Here is a 22,229-nt window from a genome sequence, read left to right on the forward strand (position 1 = left end):
TGACCGAGGGCACGATCGCAACCAGCGTACAAGAATTGTCGACAGTTAATCGACAACTGCTGAGAAGTGAACTGGTATTACAAGAGGCTGTTTGTCAATTACGTAACGCATCCGGTCGAATAAAAGATGCCTCTGACGCTCTACATCAACTTATAGACGACAAGTTCTTGAATTCCATTAAAACTTAATTTCTAAAAATTATATTAGTGCGTATTTTTATTCTTAAGATTTACTTAATAACGATGAGTAATATAGCACGTGTTAATATAGAACATGTCATTTTTTTCGTGAAACCGCGCATTAGATGCGGGTATGAAAGAGATGCGCAAGACCCTCTTTACGATTGGGAATATTGTTTGAGCATTAATCGATTTTTTTCTTTTAACTCTGGCAGTACTATTTAATGTGTCCTTTTTTATATACTTTCTAACACATCTTCATTCGTTTTGAGAAAATTTTCTACCCAATCACTTAAATTCATTATAAACTAATACTCTAAAATTGATTTACGGAACCGAATGTATTGCGCCTGATTTAACGTGAGATATTCGATCGATAACAGCAAATAGTTTGATATTGATTGTTGCGCTTTTCATTTCCGTGAATTTTAATGCGACGGTGGTATATGTGCATTCCAATGTAAATATATGTATAATGCAGTTAGTATGTGTGCATAGGAGATATGATAATTATATTACAATATAAATATCAAGGAACACACGTTACAATATTTTGAAACAAGGCATTTCTGCAAAGAATAAACATACACTTTCTTACGGATTAAAAAAAATGTATTGCAAATGTGTATTACTTTTCATATTGGGTAACTTTCAAAAATCACATGAATATAAATATGACATTGTGGATTTGTTAGGAGATTATATAATCCTTTAATTGGAATAATATTTAGTACCTATAGTTTATACGTGTATGTATAGTCTTGCAAGAAATACCTATCTCTTTTCTGCAGGTTTCTTTGTTTTTCTTTTTTTATCAAATAGCACAATTTTGCTTGGTATCAAAGGACTGATATCGACTTTTTTTCTTGTCGCTATTACATCGCTAATGTTAGTGTACAATGAATTAGTGATTTCAATGGAGATGGTTTTCGTTTTCTCTATAAATTCAGTCTTAAATATTCCATATATCAATCTTCGTTGAACTAAATCTCGGTATAATGGTATCTAAGTACAAAAATTCCATAAACGAAACATATTCTGCTAAGACTTGATATGGCAACGCGGCGACGGAATATATCCACTTCAAAAAATGTTATTTATGCACAGCTTCGCTTTTTTGCTTCTTACATATTTATTCAGATAAGTTAGCAGCTAAATTGCGCGTGTATATAATTCTGTCAATATAGCAAGGTATCTTACTTTAAAGCAATTCCATATGCTCACTAAAGGATGTAAAGTATTGCCAAAGCATAGTTGTGCCACTGAATTGTGTATATAGATTAAAAAAATTCTACAAAAAACTTAGAACTATATATTATTTCTTCTATACACGAGACCAAACCTCTATGGTTATTATTGTAGTACTAAATTCCCGAGAGCGAATAATACAAGTTATTTGTGTTTATTTCTGTACAGTGTTTTCTCTTGTCTCTGATTCTTCTTCATGTTCTTCGAACAAGAGAGAGAATACAAGATCATCATTGACACTTCTTACGTGTCAACTTTGGTAACAACTAATACTTGTGTGTATGTTCTCAGTTACACTTTCTATTGTAAACAAAAATTTAAATGGGCTCAATTCCAGAATAGGATTAAAGTTTGTTGCAGTTGACGACCTTTATAGAATATGCGACGTCGCACTCTATACATATTAGCCAATGTGAGGGCGCCCACCCCCCACATGGCCTACGCTCGCTCCATCTCACCACCACTTGCGTACATCTGAAGAAGGGCCATAGATTCTTGTGCTTGTCGCTTCTCCGCCAGAAATCTACCTGAAGCTTCCTTCAGCTGCTCGAGGAAAAGTCTATAACAAAATTGGAAAAAATCAACATTAATGTCTTTTTTTTTGTTTTAAGATAATCAGACTTGGACAAATTCTGCAATTATTTATTACCTACCTATCAGGCACTATATCGGCTAAACTGTCGGGATCCATATCGCTAAGTAATTCCAGATCGTTTCCTCCAAGGAGCGAGATATGCGATGGATCACCATGCAGCGACGATACTAGAGGCTCTATAGGCGTCCGTCGCCGTCGAATTTTATCAGTTCTTGAACCACCTTCCGCATCTACGTCGTCTACAACGATATAACGGGATGCCGTCGTGCTACTCCCCGCAGCGATCCATTTTTGATCACCATGTAACACCATCAAGCTTGTATTCCTTTCTAATGTAGCGAAATATTCTTCATCATCTACTTCTGTTCCTGAAAGGAAAAAGGAATCAATGTATAAGAAAAAATTCCACTTATTACAAATAATCAGTTATCAGGCAAATAATTTTTGTTTATAATATGCACATTTATGATATATATTATAATTATAAATAATTTTAAATAAATATATTTATTGTATTATATATTGTACACATATTATATATTATATATTATAAATTATATATATTTATTATATTAATAAAAATATATAATAATTTTAAAAAAATATTAAAAATTAAAATATTCAGTATATTAAAAGAGGACGATTATATGTTGCAGCATAAATATTCTCTTACCATCCTGCTCGAGTACGATTGTCAGATCTGCGTCCACGGGTAGTGCCAGACGATTACGTGCAATGTTGGTCAGCTCCTTCAGCGACGAAGCGGTGATGCCCTTTCTTCGCTCCCTGGTATGATCGACTATTTTGTAAGGATTACCCATTCCCTGGGTGATTCCCGTTGTATCTGACATCTTTCCTCACGAGTGGCGAACGAGAGCAAATATTAACTTTGCTGGTCGCTAGTAATTGCCGTTTCGTATCGCACAATTCTGGGGTAGATCTACGCCCTGTGATAAACACAACCGTCTAAGTCAGAAGATTTACTTTCTCGGAGAAAATTGACTTTGCTGTTAAGGCCTGATTCTCGTTGCACATCAGTTGGTCGATGGTGCTTCGACGGTATGACGAAATTTGAATGATTTCGTCGCGCGCCCCAATAATGACAGAGATGAGAGGGAATACGCCCTTGTACAAGATGTAACAAACACTCTTGTGCGATGAACACGGTGTAAAAACACGCTGTTTCTTTTTTTATTTTTTAACGTCAATGAGATAAAGATATCCCCTCGACGATAATGCACTAGGCGACAGCAGCTGTCTGATTTTTTAAATTAAAAAATCGTATCACTCGAGAGAAACAATCAGATATGAAAGGGCAGTGCTCAGGATTGCGTTGGATCGACCTGGTAGACTGACGAGGATTCGAACGAGATTCGAGAGGCTGCTGCTTTTATATCTGCCAAACTCAAAATTCACAGACAAAAAGATCGGCAGAAAGTGGTAGCAACGACGATTGTGCGACGCGTTGGAAAGAGAAAATAGAGAGAAGAGAAAGAATGTATGTGATGCCTCGAGTGACTGAACTGACCGTGTGTCAACCCAACACTGGGTCAACGGTGCAACTACCCTTTCTATTTATACCCCGTGTAGACTCTCCCGCAGGTATATACGCACGAGCGAGAGACACCCCGACACAGCATCTACCCCACCCACCTACCCATCCAACCCTCTGTCCCCTGTGGTATCCCCCATACAGAAATCAATAACCTACCCCTACTCTGCGCTCATTTTTTTCATCACGGCGCCGAGACGAGAAATTTATAAAAATACCCCACATGCATCGCCGATAAAGAGGACGATCTCCGGATGCAAAAACATTGATGAGATTGATGAGATAATTCACGACACGTGCCGATCGATCCATTTCTTTGAACTCGAAAAGGGCGATAAAAATAAAAATGTTTTCTGCGATATTGGTACGTGCAATTTAGATGATGTGCGATTTCGTGGAAAGATATTTTATGGAAGTTAGAGTTTTTTTTTATCAAAAACAGATAAAAATTTCAGAGGTCCGTTCTATTATTTTGTATTGTTGAAGTATTTTAATACACAAAAGATATACATATGTTCTGTGATATATTTTTATTATAACTTAAAATGCATTAAAAAATATTATTTTTTAATGCATTTTAAGTTATAATAAAAATTTAATTTTTTATTTATTATTTTAATACTAAATAATCAATGCATTTATAAATGCAATATTCAAATAAATATAATATTTAATTTCAAATAAATAATTATATATTACCTATATAAAAAAATGATATATGTATATACTGCAACATATATTTACATATTATTTTTTATTACTGATTATATATATATATATTATTAGAACGGTATATATTTCATCAGAACGAAAATTTTAATTAATAATTACGAAGAAAATTATTAATTATTACATATATATAAACTCTTATTTTTTTATTGCATTAAATGTATACATTTTATCTATATATCATTATATAGAAAATTTGCATCAATAATTTAATTAGAATATTAAAATTATTTAAAATATATCGAATTTTAATTGCTTGATATAAATTCAATTTTGGTTTGCTAGGATTTTTGAACTTAGGACACAGCACTGTAGTTAAATTTAGATCAATGAGACTAGACACTGTTTTAAGTTTAAAGTTAGCTCAGACATAGCCCAGTTAGGGCTCCTAGGTGAGCCACAGAATCCATTCGAATGGAGTCAATTACATTTGGCTAGGATTTTAATTAAAAATCTGTATTAAAAAAATGCCATCAAGTGGAAATAAAGAATCCGACGACAGTCAGACATGGGAGTTGGCAGAACGGTGTCTATTACCCATCGCATTTTCACATGCAATTGCAGTCATCCTGGCAACTATATTGAATACTTTTGGGATCTCACAAACATCTAGTTTTGTGCTCTTCTTGTTGCTACTAGTCATATCTATAGGATCCACATTGTTCTACCACAATCTGAAGGTAAGATATATTTGTGATGTAGTTTCCTAATAAAAAGCAAATAACACTGGTGTCTATTTTTTTAAAGCAAATTTTGATTATAATAGTGCTTATCTCTCACTTTTCTCTTTCTCTCCTTTTTTAGTAATAATTATAAAAAAATTATTTAAAAAATGTATAATTGTGCAAAAGAAAATTCATAATTTATTCTCTCTCTGTGACCTTCGAATAAATTAAGATATAAATGTTATATCTTAATGACAAAACTATACATATATCTTCCTCACCTTTCATAATGTCAGCTTTGCTTGCGAATATTAAAAGTTCAAAGGCCTTCTCTGTATCGGAATTTTTACGGATTTTTGCACCATGCCTGATTGAAACGCTTGACCTTTTTTATAATACAACATGCATACTTCCTATCATCGTTGCATACTTCCTGTTTTATATTTTTTCACAAAAGACTCCAACTATCATAGTCCGCGTTCAATGACTTTAAAATATGAAATTTCATAAGATTAAGATTTAACAAATTAGATACACTTTTAAATATGCATCATATACAGTTTATTTGATGCAACAGGTTACTACAGCAGGAAAGGCAGTGCTAATCACAGGTTGCGATTCGCGAGTCGGATATGCTTTAGCTAAACAATTGGATGACTTGGTAATATATATGTGAAGTGTTAAAAATTCAATATATAAATTAAAGCCAATAATTTATATAGCTTTTTTTCTTTTAAGGGCTTCACTGTATTTGCTGGATTCACTAATAAAGCTGACAATGAAGAGATTATGCAAAAATTGAAAGATGATGCTTCTGGAAGACTGCACGCGCTACAATTGGATGTCACCAGCGAACGTGATATACACTCAACTTTCCTTTACGTCAATGAAAACTTGCCTGATGGAGCTCCTGGTATATATCGGCATATCTCTTAAACCTCACAAGATTATAAACCTTTGATGTAATGGATTACATCCTACGTCACATTATATGTTATTTCAGGACTGTGGGCACTCGTGCATGCTGCTGCCTGGGTGACTCTCGGAGAATGCGAGTGGGTGCCCCCATCTGTTCTCAAGCGAAGCATAGACATCAACTTCATCGGCCTAGCACGTTTAACTCAGGTACTCTAAGCGTCACAAATGTCAAAAGGTAAGAGAAACCTATAGCGAAACAATATTCTCTTATACTTTCTCCATAATAGGTATTTCTACCCTTGGTCAGGAGGTCGAAGGGTCGAATTGTTCTTGTTAGCAGCCTCTTGGCACGAATACCGAGCCCTGTTCGAGGCATTTATTGTGCACTTAAGGTAAATTTTCTTTGTCGATTATATCGTGCCTTCTATCTGTTTGTATAATCATAAAACTGGAAGTATTGATAAAGCTCGAGCAACTCTGTAGAAAATTTATAAATATCTTAGGCCGCTGTGGAAGCTTGGGGCTCCTGCTTAAGATTGGAGATGCGGAGATGGGGTGTAGATGTTGTAATTGTCGAAACCGGAGAATACGTGTCCGGTAATGCATGGCTGAAGGACAATACTGCATTGTTGGAACAAGCTAGAGATATGTGGACTCAATTGGATCCCCAAACTCGTAAGGAGTACGGTCAAGAGTTGTTTCAGACGGAAATGCTGGCTCTAGAAAAGTACACCCAGGGACCAGAAGCAGATTTAACCGCTGTTACGAGAACCCTAACAGATGCTGTGGTAAAAACTTTCCCGATGAGGCGATATACACCTGTAACGCGTAAGGAAAGAATGCAAGCCTTGTGTAATCATTATCTACCAAAACCAATTTACGACATATTGTATGCAAACTAAATTTATCTCCTGTGTAATATATATATATATATATGGACAAATCAATGCTCAGATACATATGGAAAGATATTTTTTGAGAATAGATGACGTCACATAATAATAAGTTTTATGTAAAACAGAAATGAGACAAAAACTTTTTTAGCAGATTATATAATTGTCCAAAACACTGCCTATGTAAAACAGTTGCAGTGGAATACTCTGCAAATTTAATAAAAAGCTAATAAATAGATAAAATTACCAAATTTACACAAATCTAAAGTTTCATTTTTTTTAGTAAAACCTACTCGTATAAATAATATATGTATCTTAATATACATATTCTATAATTATTTTGCAAAATATATATTTTTAGATTTAAAATAACATATAGAAATAGTATCTTTGCAATTACATTTTAGATATACAGTTTTAATAAAACATTACATATATGCAAAATTAAATAATTAAACATTTTAGTAATTCGAATAGAATAACATTTTAATATCATCGTTGATTTTTCTTCTTGATGCATACTTATATTAAATGCATACTTGATGCATACTAAATTAAAAAAAAATCAAAAATAGAAAATAAGCAATATAAACAACAGGAAAAACTAACCTCTTCATTACACATTTGTCACTGGCATCAAACTATCGAAATATCGACGACACTCGGCAACGTGAACCAATGACGTTTGAGATAAGAAAGCGAGTCATGCTATCAAATCTCTCTTGTGATTGGTCGATTCACCGGCATTTTTGGGCTCCACTGGTATCGACCAATAGCAAAGCGAGTCTATGCGCAAGCGAACGGAAGAAACGCATCATGAATTCATGAATGCGAACCACTGTTAGCCATCAAACTCCATCGCGAGTTCATCCGGTATATCGTGCAGTTTTGTGTGCGTTCTTAATTTACGGAGCAAGTGTCAAAAAATTCGTGCGAATTATCGACTATATATATAGTGAAGTCCACATTCGTTCTGCTATAGTCGTCTCTCGCAGTCTAATCTGCATTTGAAATCAAAGTCCAAGATTGCTTGCACGAACAAGCTTCGTAATACAAAATGGCATTGCCACCGAATTACAAACAAGTCGCAATGGCTGCGTCGAATATCGTAGCCTCTAATCGTAAGTAATCATTAGTTTTTCTCCTAAAACATAAAACTGAATAATTAGCTTTAAATTCGAGACGTCTAAATGATGATTTTTCTCGCTCATGCTTTTTTAGAGGCGGCCAGGGGGATACTAAGTAATTTAATTTTGATTTGATTTTTTCATGAAAATTTATTTATATTAAAAATTTGTTATTAAATATTTATTTTTAAAAAATGTCAAATTGAAATTTATTTTAATTGTTTGATAGTGGATCAAGAAAAATTTGTGGCCAGTGCTCAATTAAACAATTTCAAATTTGAAAATTAATTTTCTTTGAAACTGAGACAATATCTTACTAATTGTGATGTTTTAATGTCTTGTTGTAGAACGTATAAGAGCATCCGGTGGAAGTTCAAGTAGTTCAACAAACAGTGTAAGTAGAAATTACTATGATAAAATATATTTATCAGATATTTCAATTTAAGAATTAGATTTTTAAAATTGACTTTGTTTTTAGAAAGATACTCAGAGTCCATTTGTGCAGACTCCGCATAGCCATCCAGGATTTATACCACAAAAAGTTGGAAAAAACACCAATGTATATATCTAGTTTTATATAAATTAAAAAATTATATTAAATTAATGAAAGTTTTATTGTAAAAAAATTTTATTGTAATATTGATAATTTTTTATTATTAGGCTGACTCTCGTATGCTGAAACCACCTAAACCACCAGAGAAACCCCTTATGCCATATATGAGATATAGCAGGAAGGTATGGGATCAAGTAAAGGCTCAGAATCCTGAATTAAAACTATGGGAAATAGGCAAAATTATTGGACAAATGTGGAGAGATTTGCCAGAAGAAGATAAAACTGAATTTATTGAAGAATATGAAACTGAGAAGGTATGCAAATGTATCTTATGATGATTTAATTTTATTTTATAATTTGATATTAACATACATACAATTGTTTCATTACTTAATTGTAGGTGGAATATGAAAAAAGCTTGAAGATTTATCACAATTCGCCTGCATACTTAAATTATATTGCAGCTAAAAATCGTGGAAAGTCTGGTAGGTTGAATATATGGTAAACATAATTTTACTTATAATAACTGAGTGTATGTAATAGTGAAATAATCTTATAACATTACAATATCTCTCTATCTTATTGCAGCATTGTGTGCAGCACAACAAAACAATGATGATCGAGAAAGCCACGAACGTTCATCAGGTAGCAGTAAAAGTCAAGCGGCTCAGGATAGGAGGATTGATATTTTACCAGCAGAAGATGATGATGGTACATAAAAAAATATAACGATTATTAGTATTATTATTATAAATTAATATGTATGCATTTATTTTCTATAATTGCCACTTGATTTGTAGATCAAGATGATGGATACTCTGTGAAGCATGTGGCATATTCGCGTTACACGAGAAATCATCGACTTATCAATGAGATCTTTAGTGATACCGTTGTCCCAGATGTTCGTTCGGTAGTCACTACTCAAAGAATGCAGGTTTTACGACGTCAAGTACAGTCTTTAACAATGCATCAGGTAATTAATGCGTGTGCATATATATATGTTTTATAATATTTTAAACTAAAATATGTTTTAAAAATTCCAGAAAAAACTTGAAGCCGAATTGCAACAAATTGAAGAGAAATTTGAAGCAAAAAAACGTAAATTCATAGAAACCAGTGAAATATTCCAAGAAGAATTAAAAAAGGTAAGGAAACTTTTTTTTTAATTAATAGTAAGGTATATAAAATATTTTAATTTTCTTTTTAAGCACTGTAAACCAGCAGTAGATGAGGAAACGTTTAACAAAATGGTAGAACGGCAATATGAAGCTCTTAGACGGGAAAGACTAAAAGGAACAGAAGAGAATCGTTCGGATGGACCGGCTTCCAGCGAATCCACTCCAAACTCTACTCCGACTCCGACTCCTGCGTCACTTAACGATGAGATCCAACCTGATGTAAAATAATATTTAAATCATGTTCATATAAAACTCCAAACGTCAATATATATTATATAATACTTGTATTTTCAATTATTCACAGGTTTCTGACAACGATTCGATCGAGAAGAAACCCAGTAGCGTTGATAAACCTAATATCGAAATGAATAAGAAAATGTCGCCTCCGTACATCGAAAATAAGCCCGAGCCACCATCAGTTGTACAAGCAAACGCTAATCAGCAGCACGCTGGGCCCAACTCTGGAATGTACTGCAATAACGTCAATCCAATTCAACAGCATCCGCATCAGCAACAGACGCAAACGCCGCAGCATCAACCGCCACCACCGCAACATCAACCGCCGCCTTCTCAGCAACAGCCGCATCAGCCTCCTCCGCTGACGCAGCAGCATCAGCCACCGCCACCGCCGCCTCAGCAGCATCAACCGCTACCTGTTCCGCAACATCAGGCGCCGCCGTCGCTGCAACCGCAACCACCGCCGCAACAGCAGCAACAATCACCGCAATCGCAGCAGCAACAACCGTCAGCGCCGCCGGTGCTGACGCCTCAACAACCGACCACGACAGCCACGGCAGCGGCGGCTGCGGTTGCGGCGGTGGTTGCGAGCGCAAACGCGACCGCGAATTCCACTCCACCGAATATGCCGCCGGTGTCCGCACCAGCGGTACCGATCCAACATAATCCACATCAGCAGGGAATGATGGCGAATCATTCGATGCCACCGCATCAAGCGACGCAAGGTTCCCAGGGTACGCAGGTCTTGCCGCCGCAAGGACCGAGTCCTCATACTCCGCAGATGATGCCGCCCAACCAAGCTTACGGCCAGCAACCGTATCAGTCCGGACCCGGACCTCAACAACCGCAGAATGTTCCTCTAGCTCCGAGGCCGCCGCATCCAAGTTATAGTTACTCTCAACAGCAACCGTATCATCAACCTTATCCACAATACGCTCATCCGTATTATCATCAACCGTATTCGCAGTACTCGCCCCATCCAATGGGTCGTCCCCATGGCCACGGTCCTCATAGTCCGCACAGTCCACATTATCATCCTCAGTCACCTCACACGGTTCCTGCTGAAAGTAATACTAATACTAATGTCGCAGGCGGTTCCGCAGCCGCCGCGGGTAACGCACCTGCTCCTGAGAACAATAATTCTGCTTCATATTCTTCGGGACACTGCGAGAACGAACGTTCCGGTTCGGCGGAGAATCAGGAAGGTCAAGTAGACGCTAAATCAGGATCTACTTAATTATTGTTTATTTTAATTGTTTCTTTTTATTATTTTACAAATTCTGAATTAACATGTATTCGACTATTCCTTCCTATATTATGTTGCATTCACACAAACTTTCAACATAATCCTTCCATTTATAAAGTAAAAATGTAGTGATAATCTTTAGCTTTATTATGGCTTGCACGCAACACATACCACAGATACACGAAATTGTAAACCGTTCCATGTGAAATGATTGTATTGCAAGGTAAAATGGATAGCAGAAATGTACAAAATGCTCTCTGATTTTATCTTTGTTAGGATAATCAGTCTTATTTCACTGGTTTCATTTGCCAAAGTCCATCATTTAAATAATGACAATTTTCGATGCCTATTCCCTTGTTTACTTTGGCACTACAAATCACAAAATAATACATTTAAAAAATAAGTATTGAAAAAAAAAAAAGAAATTATTTCAACTTACATGTCTTCTGTTGATAATGTTGTAATTCCAACAGCTAACGCATGTTGCTTGCCCTCTGCCATAACAGCCTATACATCTCGAGTTAAGGATTGGTATATCAATGTGAAATAAACTAATTAAAATATATAAAAAAAATATCTGATATTGATTTTGTATTTGAAGGATACGACAACAGTTCCTTTATTCACAGTCATCATCTTTGCGCCTTTTGATGTTAAACCAGGGCACATTATGTTGGCACCGCTAAGAACAAATCTAATAGCACCTTTATCAACTTGCTGCATTGGCAAGAAGAATGGATCTGAAAATATATCATTTATAATAGTATAAAAGGAAATTTATGAATGTCTTTATTTTCAATTAATTAATGAACTTACACTTGTGTAATAATTTTAAAGTAGGCATCCAGGGGCCTTCACGTTGGCGAAAAAATAACAAATCTCCTGCTGCGTTCACTATGATCTCTATGTGGTCGTGACTGATGGATGTAAAAGCAAAATATATATTAAATTCTGGACGAGTCTTAATGCATAAAGAGGTAATTTACCATTTTACGATGCGGAAAGCGTCCTTTTTTGGTATTATAACGTCTATGTGACTATCCAGATGAGGATATAGTTCCAGGAGTTTCGAACGAATTCCCTTTTGTACAGACGATTTTAATTGCTGAACACCAGAAATGCTGTCCTTCTCGTCAAATCTACCGAAAAATAATGATAGAATAACGTAAAAACAATTATATAAATAATATTAAATATCTCTATCGTGTATTGTAACCAATTTTTTTTCAAGCGTTCTGTGTTTATCAAGACTGACATTTGACAAAATACTGATTTTTTATAGCTTTTTATAAAATAGAATATCTAAATTGTTTAATATATGTATTTAATATTCAAAAATGTATTTTTTTTGCCTTGATATTGCATATTAGAGGGTATAATTGGTTACTGACAACTAACCAAAAAAAGCGTACTTTTTAAACATTTTCCTGATTTTCTATGATATACCACTGCTTTGAATACTTTAGAATGACGCATTCAATTAATCGATCATCCACGTCAAAATGTTAATTATTTTGAACACGACACTTTTTCAACAATTTACTTTACTTGCTCCAACATGCATGCGAAGACGTTGAGGTTAGTTGAATGTAGTGAACATAGCTGCGCACGCGTCACATATGTATGTACACACACATACGTACCATATGATGACCCACGTGACTATCGCGGTTTATTCAAAAAGATTTGCAGGATCCTTCCGCAAAAAAAAGCCTTTATGCGAAATAATAGCAACTATTCTCGCTGATAATTTTAAATAACACAGAAAAACTTTCTATGTTCGTAGATGCTTCAATTAATATAAATAAACCAATTTAAAAAACAAATATTAAAATTTGTTTATAATTATTATATACACAATAATGCATATATGTATAATTAATAATTTGAAAATATACGTATGATTTTTAGATTATATAAATAAAAAATTATTTCTTTTTTTGTAATTTTCTACATATATTCAATTCCAAATATGATTTTTATTTGCGAATATCAATTTTATACAAAACGCAGAATATATTGAATTTATTTAAAATAAATTTTTTGCTACGGAAAAAAATCAATTTTTTAAATTCACCAAAAATGAATAGATGAGAAATCTAATATGTTATACAATTTTTACTTCCAAAATATGTGCTTTTAAATATTAATACGCATTTTTTCTTCATTAATCCTTGCATTCAGAAATAATGGTTCTTTAAAATCTTTATCCTCTCCAAAAGATTAATTTATTGTCTAAAGAATATAACGTGTTATGGATTTGTATAAATTAATTTTTCGCTATATATATAATTCTACATTTTTATTTCGCAAGCAATATGTTTAAAAAAAGGAAGAAAATAAATGTGAACGTATACACACACTACAAATAAGTAATAATATATTATAGATAATATAATATATTAATTTATATTACATTATCTAGATTTACGTCTATTTATATTTCTCTCTCGAAAGAGAGAGAGAGAGAGAGAGAGGAGAGGATAAAGTCGCGCGCGTAAATTTGCATTTCTTAAGAACTATATAGCAAATATCAAAACTTTCAGTCAAAAGTGCAAACGATCTTTCACTGGTATTCGAAAGAAGGATGCTTACTATATAGATTATTACGTATATATAGCTATCCATTAATATTTTTCAAGATTCATCGCGATTATTTCTATACATAATTGCGATGCTTGCAAAAATTATCATTTCGCAAAATTGCGTGAGTTAATATATATATACGATATTTAGATCAATGTACAAGAAATTAGATGATGTATATATGTGATGTTGTATATGATAATAATGCTATTATTCGTATAACAAATACGATATGCAACTCGTATATATCTTTTTTTATATTTCACAAGTACCTCAAATGCTAATTGTATCATTGCATTATCGTTTTACAAGCGATCTAATGTACAGCGGCACAACCTCACGTGCGTATTGCTAAAAATTGGACAAGGCATACGCGTTGTAATTTTATTTAACAATCCAAGTGTTTCGATCAACGCAATAATATACGTTTTTCGTTACATATGCAATAATAATCTTCCAAATCCTCGAGTAATCTTTTACTTTTATCGACGTACAATTTCACAAACTATACGAAGATGTAATAAAAGAAGATAAAGATCGTCAGTCGCCACAAGTCGTACTCTTATTGCGATCTACAGAAAAATGAAAGACATGTTCTCCGGTAAATTTATCAATCGTACAATTGATAATAGAGTATTTACAGTAATCTTCTAATATAAAATAATAATTCTAATTTTCTCCTATCTGTTTATATGCGTATTACAGATATATATATTCAAATCAGTTGAATCGCATGCGTGTTAAACGAGGATTCAAGTACTTGATGCCGAAGCTGTCTCATTGTCAGCTCAGAGCGTTTTATCAACAATTGTTTCCGGTAGCATCTATCTAAAAGAGACTAGCGCAACGAGAGAAAACAAACGTTACGTATTTTTATTTTATCAATTGAGATTTTTCGGATGTAATTATATCCTTTCGCAATGATCACGCGCGCGAATTTTTCGCGCTTCTTCCTCCTTTTTTCTTTTCTACAGCTGCGCATGTTCGGAGCCTGAGATAAGAAAGTCGCGAATCGAAGCTGAAGTACGCACTGATTTCTAACGAAATTACAACCAATGTAATAAAAATTACGTAAAATCTCGAGAGCTTCTACAAACATCAGACAATATATAATCCTTAACGAAAATAATTTATAATAAGTTAATTTTAAATAAGGATATAAAAGCAGGGGAGAAAAAACAGAACGAGAATCGCTCGACCTAAAATGATAATTCGCGATTATCATCTCGCGTTCACATTTCGCTTATGACATGATCGCTAATCATGTCGGAATTACGGTACATACCGCGTTATCCTACATGAAAAGTACCAAATATATAAGTTAGCCCGAAGTATTTATACGGCGATGACGTGAATGAATATAATCGTCGTTCATTCCGCTCTCGTTCGTTGTTCTAGATCTTCAAGATAATCTAGAATGCAGGATCCATCGTTTGTATACGTGTACAGAGAATTTTCCGAATTCTCTTACCAAAAACACACCGCAAACGATTCGTGATGATTGGTCAAGTACGTCGTATTAATTACGGATTCGTATCTACAAGCAAACAAAAATTCGAGAACGCAACAACGTTGATAAATATGAAGAAATATTTTAATTTACATAACATATTATATATATATATATATATATATATATATATATATATATATATATATATATATATATATATAGACATTTTTGTTAATTCTGAAAAACAATCTAATATAAATTTTGTAAACTCTCTGAAATAATTTATAAAATAGCGTTCGCACTACGTGGTGAAGAGAAGAGAGAGAGAGCCGAACAGAGGATGAGAGATAAAACATGATATAACACCGTAATACCGTTTTTTAAATATTACAAGCAGCCTTTGCGCGCGCACACACATCTCTCCGAAAAAAGTTCATAGCTTTCGTATGCGAAGCGTAAGAGAGAATCAAATAATTTCCTCATCCTTCCTTTTCTTCTTCAGCTTAAAAATCCGGGTCAGATTAGACGTGGGGGAGATCCCACGAAATAGAGTTATAGATGTTGCCACTGGGTCGGCATAAGACTGTTCGAGGACTGCTCGATGGCCCTGGCCACGGATTCGTGGAGTCCATGACCGAGCCATATGTGGTTCAATCTTCGATACTTCTCGTGGCACAGATGCAACGGATTACCCCGTCGCAGACCCTGATCCGTCTCGCCGTATTCGTCCAGGTACGGCGGACACACGAAGGAGCCGCGATTCGGCGTGCGCAGGAACAGAATCTCGCATTCGCGTACGCGCAGAAATATCCCGATGCCGTAGCCGCACTTACTCGCGTGATACGTGCACGCACCTACCGAGATCTTGTTGAGCTCCGTTTGACAGCAGTAGCTCTGAGAGCAGAGCATCTCGCCGCATACCAAGCACATCGTCGGATTGCGCGAGTCCTCCCGATCGCTATTCGGGCAGGTGAACTGGGATATCGAATTGATGAGCTCGCTGTAGTCGTCGGGAAGGTCCACCAGCTTGTTCACCATCAGCGGATCCTTGACGATCGGTATCTTCATGGTTCCCGTGCGATAATTCCACACGGTAGGGTGATTTCGCCACACGTCTATCAGTTTCATGGTAACATCTAGATGGGAATAGATTAAAGCGTCGCAAGTAGCGGGCAGTCCTAGATACAGACAGAGTTTCTCGTACGTGTCGCCGTGCGTCTCCGTAAGCTCGGTCGGCGGCGGGACGTCGGACACGTAATGAAAGTAAATGGCGCAACATCGGAGGAAAGGCCGGCAAGCAGACTCCACACGTCGCCACACGTTGCTGGCTCTCTGTTTGTCCAAGTGCAGGTCCAAGATGTGGAACAGGGCGATGTCCGTATCGGCCTCGGCGTCTTGGCTATCCACTTCCATCATGTTCGACACGTCGGACGTGAAGAGGATCTTCGCGATGTGACACAGGAACACGAGCTTAAGCGCGTGCGACTCGAACACGCAGCCCGTGATGATGGGTGGCGGATTCGGACCCGCTTCGTGTGCCTTCGTATGAAAGACACTCGGTAGTGAGTTGACGAGCGGCACTAGCACGCCGAACGGATCAATGTCGAAGATGCTTGGACCGCTGGACGGATTCTCCATTAATATCGTGAGCAACGACACCCCGTAATTCACGATCTGTTCGCGATCCGACCAGATATTTGCGCGATTCGACAGACTCGCGCCCAGGAGAGCCGACAATCGCACGAGGCTCTCGAGACTATCGCCCTGTCGGGAGGTCATGGCGCCCAATAAAGGTTTGTCCATGTCGCGCAGCAGGAACTCGATCGCATGGATCGTGTAAGCCGTCGACTTCCAAGCTAACAAAGGCACCTTTGGATCACCGTCGAAACCTCCGAATCCCTTCAAGTACGTGGCTTGCGCGAAGAGCGTGGCGTACATGTGGATCATCGTCTCCATTTTTCGTGCGAGAAGCGGCCCGGATCGCGAATACTGAAATTCGAACGGCTCCCAAGCTTCCTCGACTTCTTGTCGAAGGACGGTCATAGGGTTGACGATCTTCTCGTCCTCCAGCCCGTCCTCGTCTGTCTCCATGATTCTGCCGAACTTCCTATTCGGTTTGCACTCCATCGTCAGCGCCATCACTTTCAACCACGTCTCGAAACTAATATCCGGCTGCGGTTCCGGGGTTGGTTGTAGCATCTTCAAGGGCGGCACAAGCAGGAGAACGGTATTGCTGAGACATTCGCACAGTGGACAGAGATACTCGTGATTCTCCGCATCGAAACTCGCCGGTGCCCGCGTTCTGTAAGGCCGCCGGTTCTCCTTGACGAGGACGTTGTCGAAATAATCCTGCCAGCAGCGGGCATGCATCACGTGGCCGCATGTACTAGTGTACGGCGACGCGCCCAATTTGGCCGACAGGTACAACGGATCGAGTTCCTGAAGATCTGGTCGACGCTGACACAATACAGTGGACTGCTGAACAAACGCGGCCAATACCATCGCCGGATCAGCTGACGTCACTACCTGATCCTCCTGACACAAGATGCACGTGTACGTCTTCTGCTCGGCTATCCTGGTAGTCTGACCGATTCCGAGGGCGACCGGTGTAATCTTCTCTTGAGAGGATGATTCTGTTAGATCCATAGCAGAGCCACGATCACTAGTTTTGCTATTGGCGTCCAGATTCGCCTCCTCGAACAGGGTAGCGTTCTTCTTCATGAAGTGCTTCTGCATAGCTGCCATCTGCGCCATGATCTTGGCGCGTTTCTGAGCTGCCATTTTTGTTCGCCACTCTTTGTCCGTTTCCCTAGTGCTACTGTCGGCATCGCTTGTTTGCTGCATCGGTTGTTGTTCGGTGTGCGAAGATGTTGGATTAGGTTCTGTAACAGACAAACTGGCCACCTTACGATACTTAGCCAAAACCCATGTGAGCAAGTCCTTGTGAGCCTCCATGCGTGGACTGGTGGATAGATCTTCTAGCAGCTTATAAATCTTCCATTTGACCGCTCGTTCGGAAAATGCGAGGAAAGGATAATAGCCAGATTCTTGTTCTTGCAGCGCGTAACCGATCAGATGAAGTATCTTGTGTACCTGCGGTTCAGAGAAGCTCCTGGCTATGAAATTAAGCGCGCGTTCCAGCACGGTTTGCATAATGTGAAGCATAACATCGCACTGCAGTAGATCTGCCACCATACTGAAGGACTCCGTCAATCTGGGCAGCTTCGGTGGTGGACAGCACTCCAGTTCTCCCTGAGCTTTCCTGCGTTTACGTTGAACTTCCTCGGATTTACTGTGCTCCTCCTTCGTGTAGTGATAGAAGAACACGTTGTACTCCGTGTACAAGTGCGACTTCAACTCGTATACGCCTTTCCCTGCCGATATCTGCGCTGGTTTTTTAAACTCCGCTACCTCGTGTATCACCCTCTCTACATCGGTTTGGACATGATGAATAACATCTTCCGGTAACGTTTTATTCAGCTCTGAATGCGAAAGTGGTTTTATGCACAACTGCTGGATGATCTCCTTCTTGAGACGATCGTCCGCAGTCACTTGACCGACACCGGGAACGTGTCGCTCGCCGATGATCGTAATGAGTAAACCCAGGAACTCCTCTACCAGATTGATTGTCTGCCGCATACTATCCTCTTCCGGATTCTTCAAGGCGTTCACCTCAAAATCCGGCTGCGCCCAGTTGAGAAGATTGAATTTGTTTAAGATGTGAATCAGGAATTCGTTACTTTCTATCAGAGACGCGCCGACTTGCAGCAAAATGATGTCCCGATCCAGCATTTCACTACGGCACTTGACGTTGTGATAAAAATACAATTGATTTAGCAAGGAGTAACCGTTTCGTCGCCACATTCCCGAGTGTACCTGTGAGATCATGGCCTGTGCCGTCAGTACGGGCTCGATAATTTGTTCGAGCGTTGGTTTCGGTATATTGATAAACTCGGACGATTGAAAGTGTAGATTGTATTTTTCCAAATGCAGGAATAGACCGGCCAGAAATCTCGAGAGTGGCAAATGAATAGAAACTGGTTCAGAGGATACGTCGTATTGCAGACACGTAGCGCTATGATCAGCCAATTCTCGCACCTGGCTTGGTTTATTTCTGAGCTGGTCGTACAGTTTGTTCAAGAGCGATATGAAAGATTTGATCAGGACTACTCTGTCAGAGCCGCACCATTCCAAGGCCAGAGTGATGACTGGCGAAAGTTTGATATGCAGATTAAATGCGGATTCCCATTCTGGTTCGTACTCCATATGCTGACCGACTTGTCGAAGCACGGCGTCCATGCATTGCATGCTGCAGAAGAGCTTTAGCAATTTCTTAAACCCCTGTAAAAAACCTTTACTTAATTCATCCGTCCACTCGTCCGGCTTCGCACTCAGTAAATATCGCAAGTCATAGAGTATATATTGAGCTCGCTTGAAAGCCTGGTGCGGCATGTTTCTCTCAAACTCCAATTTCCCAGCGCTGTTAAGACGTTGAGAGCACTCGGAGATAAAGGTGTTTAGTAAGATAAGCAGGGCGTCGTGATGAGCGATGAGCAAATGTGCCAGAGTCGGCACCGTAAACAGTTGAACGGAGAGCGAAACGATGGAGAACGCATGATCGTGATCGTCCATGATAAAATCCTTCATGACAGAGCCATACTTGATGATGAATACAATGGCGAGCGCCTTCTTACTTTCGTACTCCATGAGCATTCCAGATATAAATAACCTATGCCAAGCCGTTCTGGCAGATTTCCATAGCTGCGAATCTCTCATAAGTATACCCTCGACGATCGAAGTTTCGGGTAGCTTCGTATTGAGCGCGATATTGCTGAACAGTACGCGAAAGCCCTCGCAATGGCTTATAAACTGTTGCAGCCAATTGAGCAGTCTCATGGCGAACGTCTGATGAGCCACTAGATGAGTGTGAAGGACCAGTACCTTAAGCGATTGATTACTGTGTCTGTATGTGAATCTTTTAACATCGTCACGCAGTTCGCTGCACTGTCCAAACATCGCACATTTCACCACAGCCCTACCTTCTCTATCAACGTTAGTTACGAACTCTACAGCCTCCTTGTGCGAGCATTTAATAACGCGTTGAAGCATATTTATCACTTGATCGAACGTATGATGCTCATCGTTGAAGAGTACGGTGCAAAAATTGTTGAAAAAGTCCAATAGAATTCTCCTTCTCCGAGTAAAACTTTGGGTCTCTGATGCAGAGACTCCTGGGTAGCGAAACGATGTGAGGGTTTAGGGTCAACAATTCGTAACAATACTCCAGCACCGCTTCGAAAATCATCACCGCTCTCTCCGCTATATCACCGGGCAGCTTGTTGCCACGTGAATCCTTCGACTGGGTTCCTACTAAGTGTATCTTGCAAAACGGCTCGCTTTTCCAAGCTTCTGTGTCGCCGCAATCGCAGCATCCGCCACCACTGGACGTGCCCATTTTATATTTGTGATTCCGATGAGCAGATTGTTTGAAACAGTCTACGCACAGAACGCAAGTTGAGTCCATACCGCATTGCCTGCAGCTATAGGTCGGTTCACCGATTTTAAACATTCTGCCACATATTGATGGCGGATTGTCCATCTTGCTAAGCTCCTTCAAAACTATCTGCGGATCGCCGCCGCACATGAATTCTTCCAGAGGCTTGAGCAACATTCTTTGCGCCGTCTCTTCGTCGATAATCCATTCCAAACAATTACCATTACGCTCCGGACTGTATATCTTTGGCACCCAAATTCGCCAATATTCTCTGAAATTGATGCTTGTCAGCATCCCTTTGTTCATCTTCTCTGTCCATACATCCACGCATGGTGCATTTGTATCTAGGAATACAGCTTGCATCGAAGCAGGATCCGCATCTTCAATGGCCTGAAGAGGCAGCTCATTATCTATATTTTCATTATTCATTTTGTCTCATTTAAACTGCATGTATTTACTGAAAATATAAAAAAAGAACTATGACTCACAAAAATGACTCAGTCTCTGCTTTTTTACATACAAAGGAAAAAAGAAAAAAATTGAGATATCTATAACATTACTAAGAGGTAGAATATATATATTTCTATAAATACTAACCAATAGAGGATATACACATTAAATAAGATTGCAGATATAATCCAGACAATTGTACATTTTAAGAAGTGTCCTTATGCAGCCAACTCATCCAATGTCTTATTACTATAAAGCATTATTAGAATCTCTTGCAAGAATTTTTTTTGCATTCGAAATTCTCTACAGACTCCAGAAATTCACTTCCGAAAAGTTTTTATTGCAGTATCATGTGCCATCATTATTTTTAGTAGCTCGCAATCTGAAAGCAGTGATTCACAGAATAAATTCACATATGCCAGAAGACATTTAAATATGGTGGGTACATTTTTAAATCCCGTCACGAGAATAGCCGGAATTTTATCTATATACATATCGCCAGAATTTTATCTATACATATACACACAACGGTATACATGTACAATTATATATACACACGTATATATAAATACATAGTTGCGTTCGACATCCAAAATTAAAGGTACGGTAAAACAACAAATACACCCACGTCTCCCTCTGTATTGCGCTGTTAAGTATCCCTCCCGTGCGTAAACGTATGCGCGATATATCTCGTGCGAGAGGCTACAAGGACGAGATTTTGACAGGAGGGCGGGCGGATTTTTGTCAATTAGCACGACAGGACTAATTTTATCCCGCAAACGATACTCACTGTTGTCAACGGGAACAGGTCAAGGTTAATAAAAGGAGCTCGCTCTCTCTCTCCCTCTCTCGAGTGCACACACACGATTCTCTCTTTGTCCCCTTGCGAAACCCACCGAGAATCCGAAAAATCCGTTCGCGAGCTGTCAGTCAGGATTCGCGAACTGTCCGTCCTGTAGACGCGCGACTCGCGCTTTCGCGCGACACTACTTTGCTCCGCGAGGCTAGAAGATTGACATTTAGCGGCGACACACGGGTGAACGATATCCTCGCACAGCTGCTGTAATAATGATGCATCAAAATGGCTTATGATGGCTCTCGAGAGCGAGCCTCTCCGCGAACCGAG

The 22,229-nt window shown here is 38.2% G+C and overlaps 5 protein-coding genes and 1 long non-coding RNA gene across 6 annotated transcripts; 2 read left to right on the top strand and 4 right to left on the bottom strand.

Annotated features, from left to right (window-relative positions):
• Positions 1-295: 295 nt before the first annotated feature.
• Positions 296-7,465, bottom strand: LOC114945342 (DNA fragmentation factor subunit alpha). Its single transcript, XM_029321509.2, has 4 exons — positions 7,389-7,465; positions 2,696-2,969; positions 2,081-2,390; positions 296-1,986 (listed from the first exon to the last, which is right to left on the bottom strand). The coding sequence occupies exons 2-4, from the start codon at positions 2,871-2,873 to the stop codon at positions 1,866-1,868; spliced, it is 609 nt and encodes a 202-aa protein (XP_029177342.1). The 5' UTR covers positions 2,874-2,969; positions 7,389-7,465; the 3' UTR covers positions 296-1,865.
• On the top strand, positions 4,582-7,040 carry LOC114945341 (D-beta-hydroxybutyrate dehydrogenase, mitochondrial). Its single transcript, XM_029321508.2, has 6 exons — positions 4,582-4,983; positions 5,546-5,629; positions 5,707-5,881; positions 5,972-6,093; positions 6,174-6,278; positions 6,390-7,040. Exons 1-6 carry the CDS (start codon positions 4,771-4,773, stop codon positions 6,786-6,788), a joined length of 1,098 nt encoding a protein of 365 aa, XP_029177341.1. The 5' UTR covers positions 4,582-4,770; the 3' UTR covers positions 6,789-7,040.
• On the bottom strand, positions 4,862-7,122 carry LOC146723400 (uncharacterized). Its single transcript, XR_014924586.1, has 2 exons — positions 5,250-7,122; positions 4,862-5,009 (listed from the first exon to the last, which is right to left on the bottom strand). It is a non-coding gene; the product is annotated as an uncharacterized LOC146723400 (long non-coding RNA).
• Positions 7,466-7,602: 137 nt separating the features above from the next.
• On the top strand, positions 7,603-11,701 carry LOC114945340 (uncharacterized). The gene is made up of 10 exons (XM_029321507.2): positions 7,603-7,900; positions 8,254-8,300; positions 8,385-8,465; positions 8,567-8,773; positions 8,860-8,944; positions 9,048-9,170; positions 9,260-9,432; positions 9,503-9,604; positions 9,668-9,856; positions 9,942-11,701. The coding sequence occupies exons 1-10, from the start codon at positions 7,837-7,839 to the stop codon at positions 11,109-11,111; spliced, it is 2,241 nt and encodes a 746-aa protein (XP_029177340.1). The 5' UTR covers positions 7,603-7,836; the 3' UTR covers positions 11,112-11,701.
• MCTS1 (malignant T-cell-amplified sequence 1 homolog) lies at positions 11,103-12,727 on the bottom strand. The gene is made up of 6 exons (XM_029321510.2): positions 12,533-12,727; positions 12,107-12,259; positions 11,937-12,037; positions 11,727-11,860; positions 11,560-11,627; positions 11,103-11,489 (listed from the first exon to the last, which is right to left on the bottom strand). The coding sequence occupies exons 1-6, from the start codon at positions 12,541-12,543 to the stop codon at positions 11,408-11,410; spliced, it is 549 nt and encodes a 182-aa protein (XP_029177343.1). The 5' UTR covers positions 12,544-12,727; the 3' UTR covers positions 11,103-11,407.
• A 1,349-nt stretch (positions 12,728-14,076) lies between these two features.
• Positions 14,077-22,224, bottom strand: Ubr1 (Ubr1 ubiquitin ligase). Its single transcript, XM_029321291.2, is given in 4 exon segments — positions 14,077-20,340; positions 20,342-21,110; positions 21,251-21,485; positions 22,000-22,224. Coding segments are annotated over 2 exon segments (5,370 nt in total). The 5' UTR covers positions 21,083-21,110; positions 21,251-21,485; positions 22,000-22,224; the 3' UTR covers positions 14,077-15,711.
• Between the last annotated feature and the right edge of the window lie 5 nt (positions 22,225-22,229).

The sequence above is a fragment of the Nylanderia fulva genome, unplaced genomic scaffold, assembly GCF_048542155.1.
Source record: "Nylanderia fulva isolate GAGA-0341 unplaced genomic scaffold, ASM4854215v1 Scaffold2, whole genome shotgun sequence".
Classification (NCBI taxonomy): Eukaryota; Metazoa; Arthropoda; class Insecta; order Hymenoptera; family Formicidae; genus Nylanderia; species Nylanderia fulva.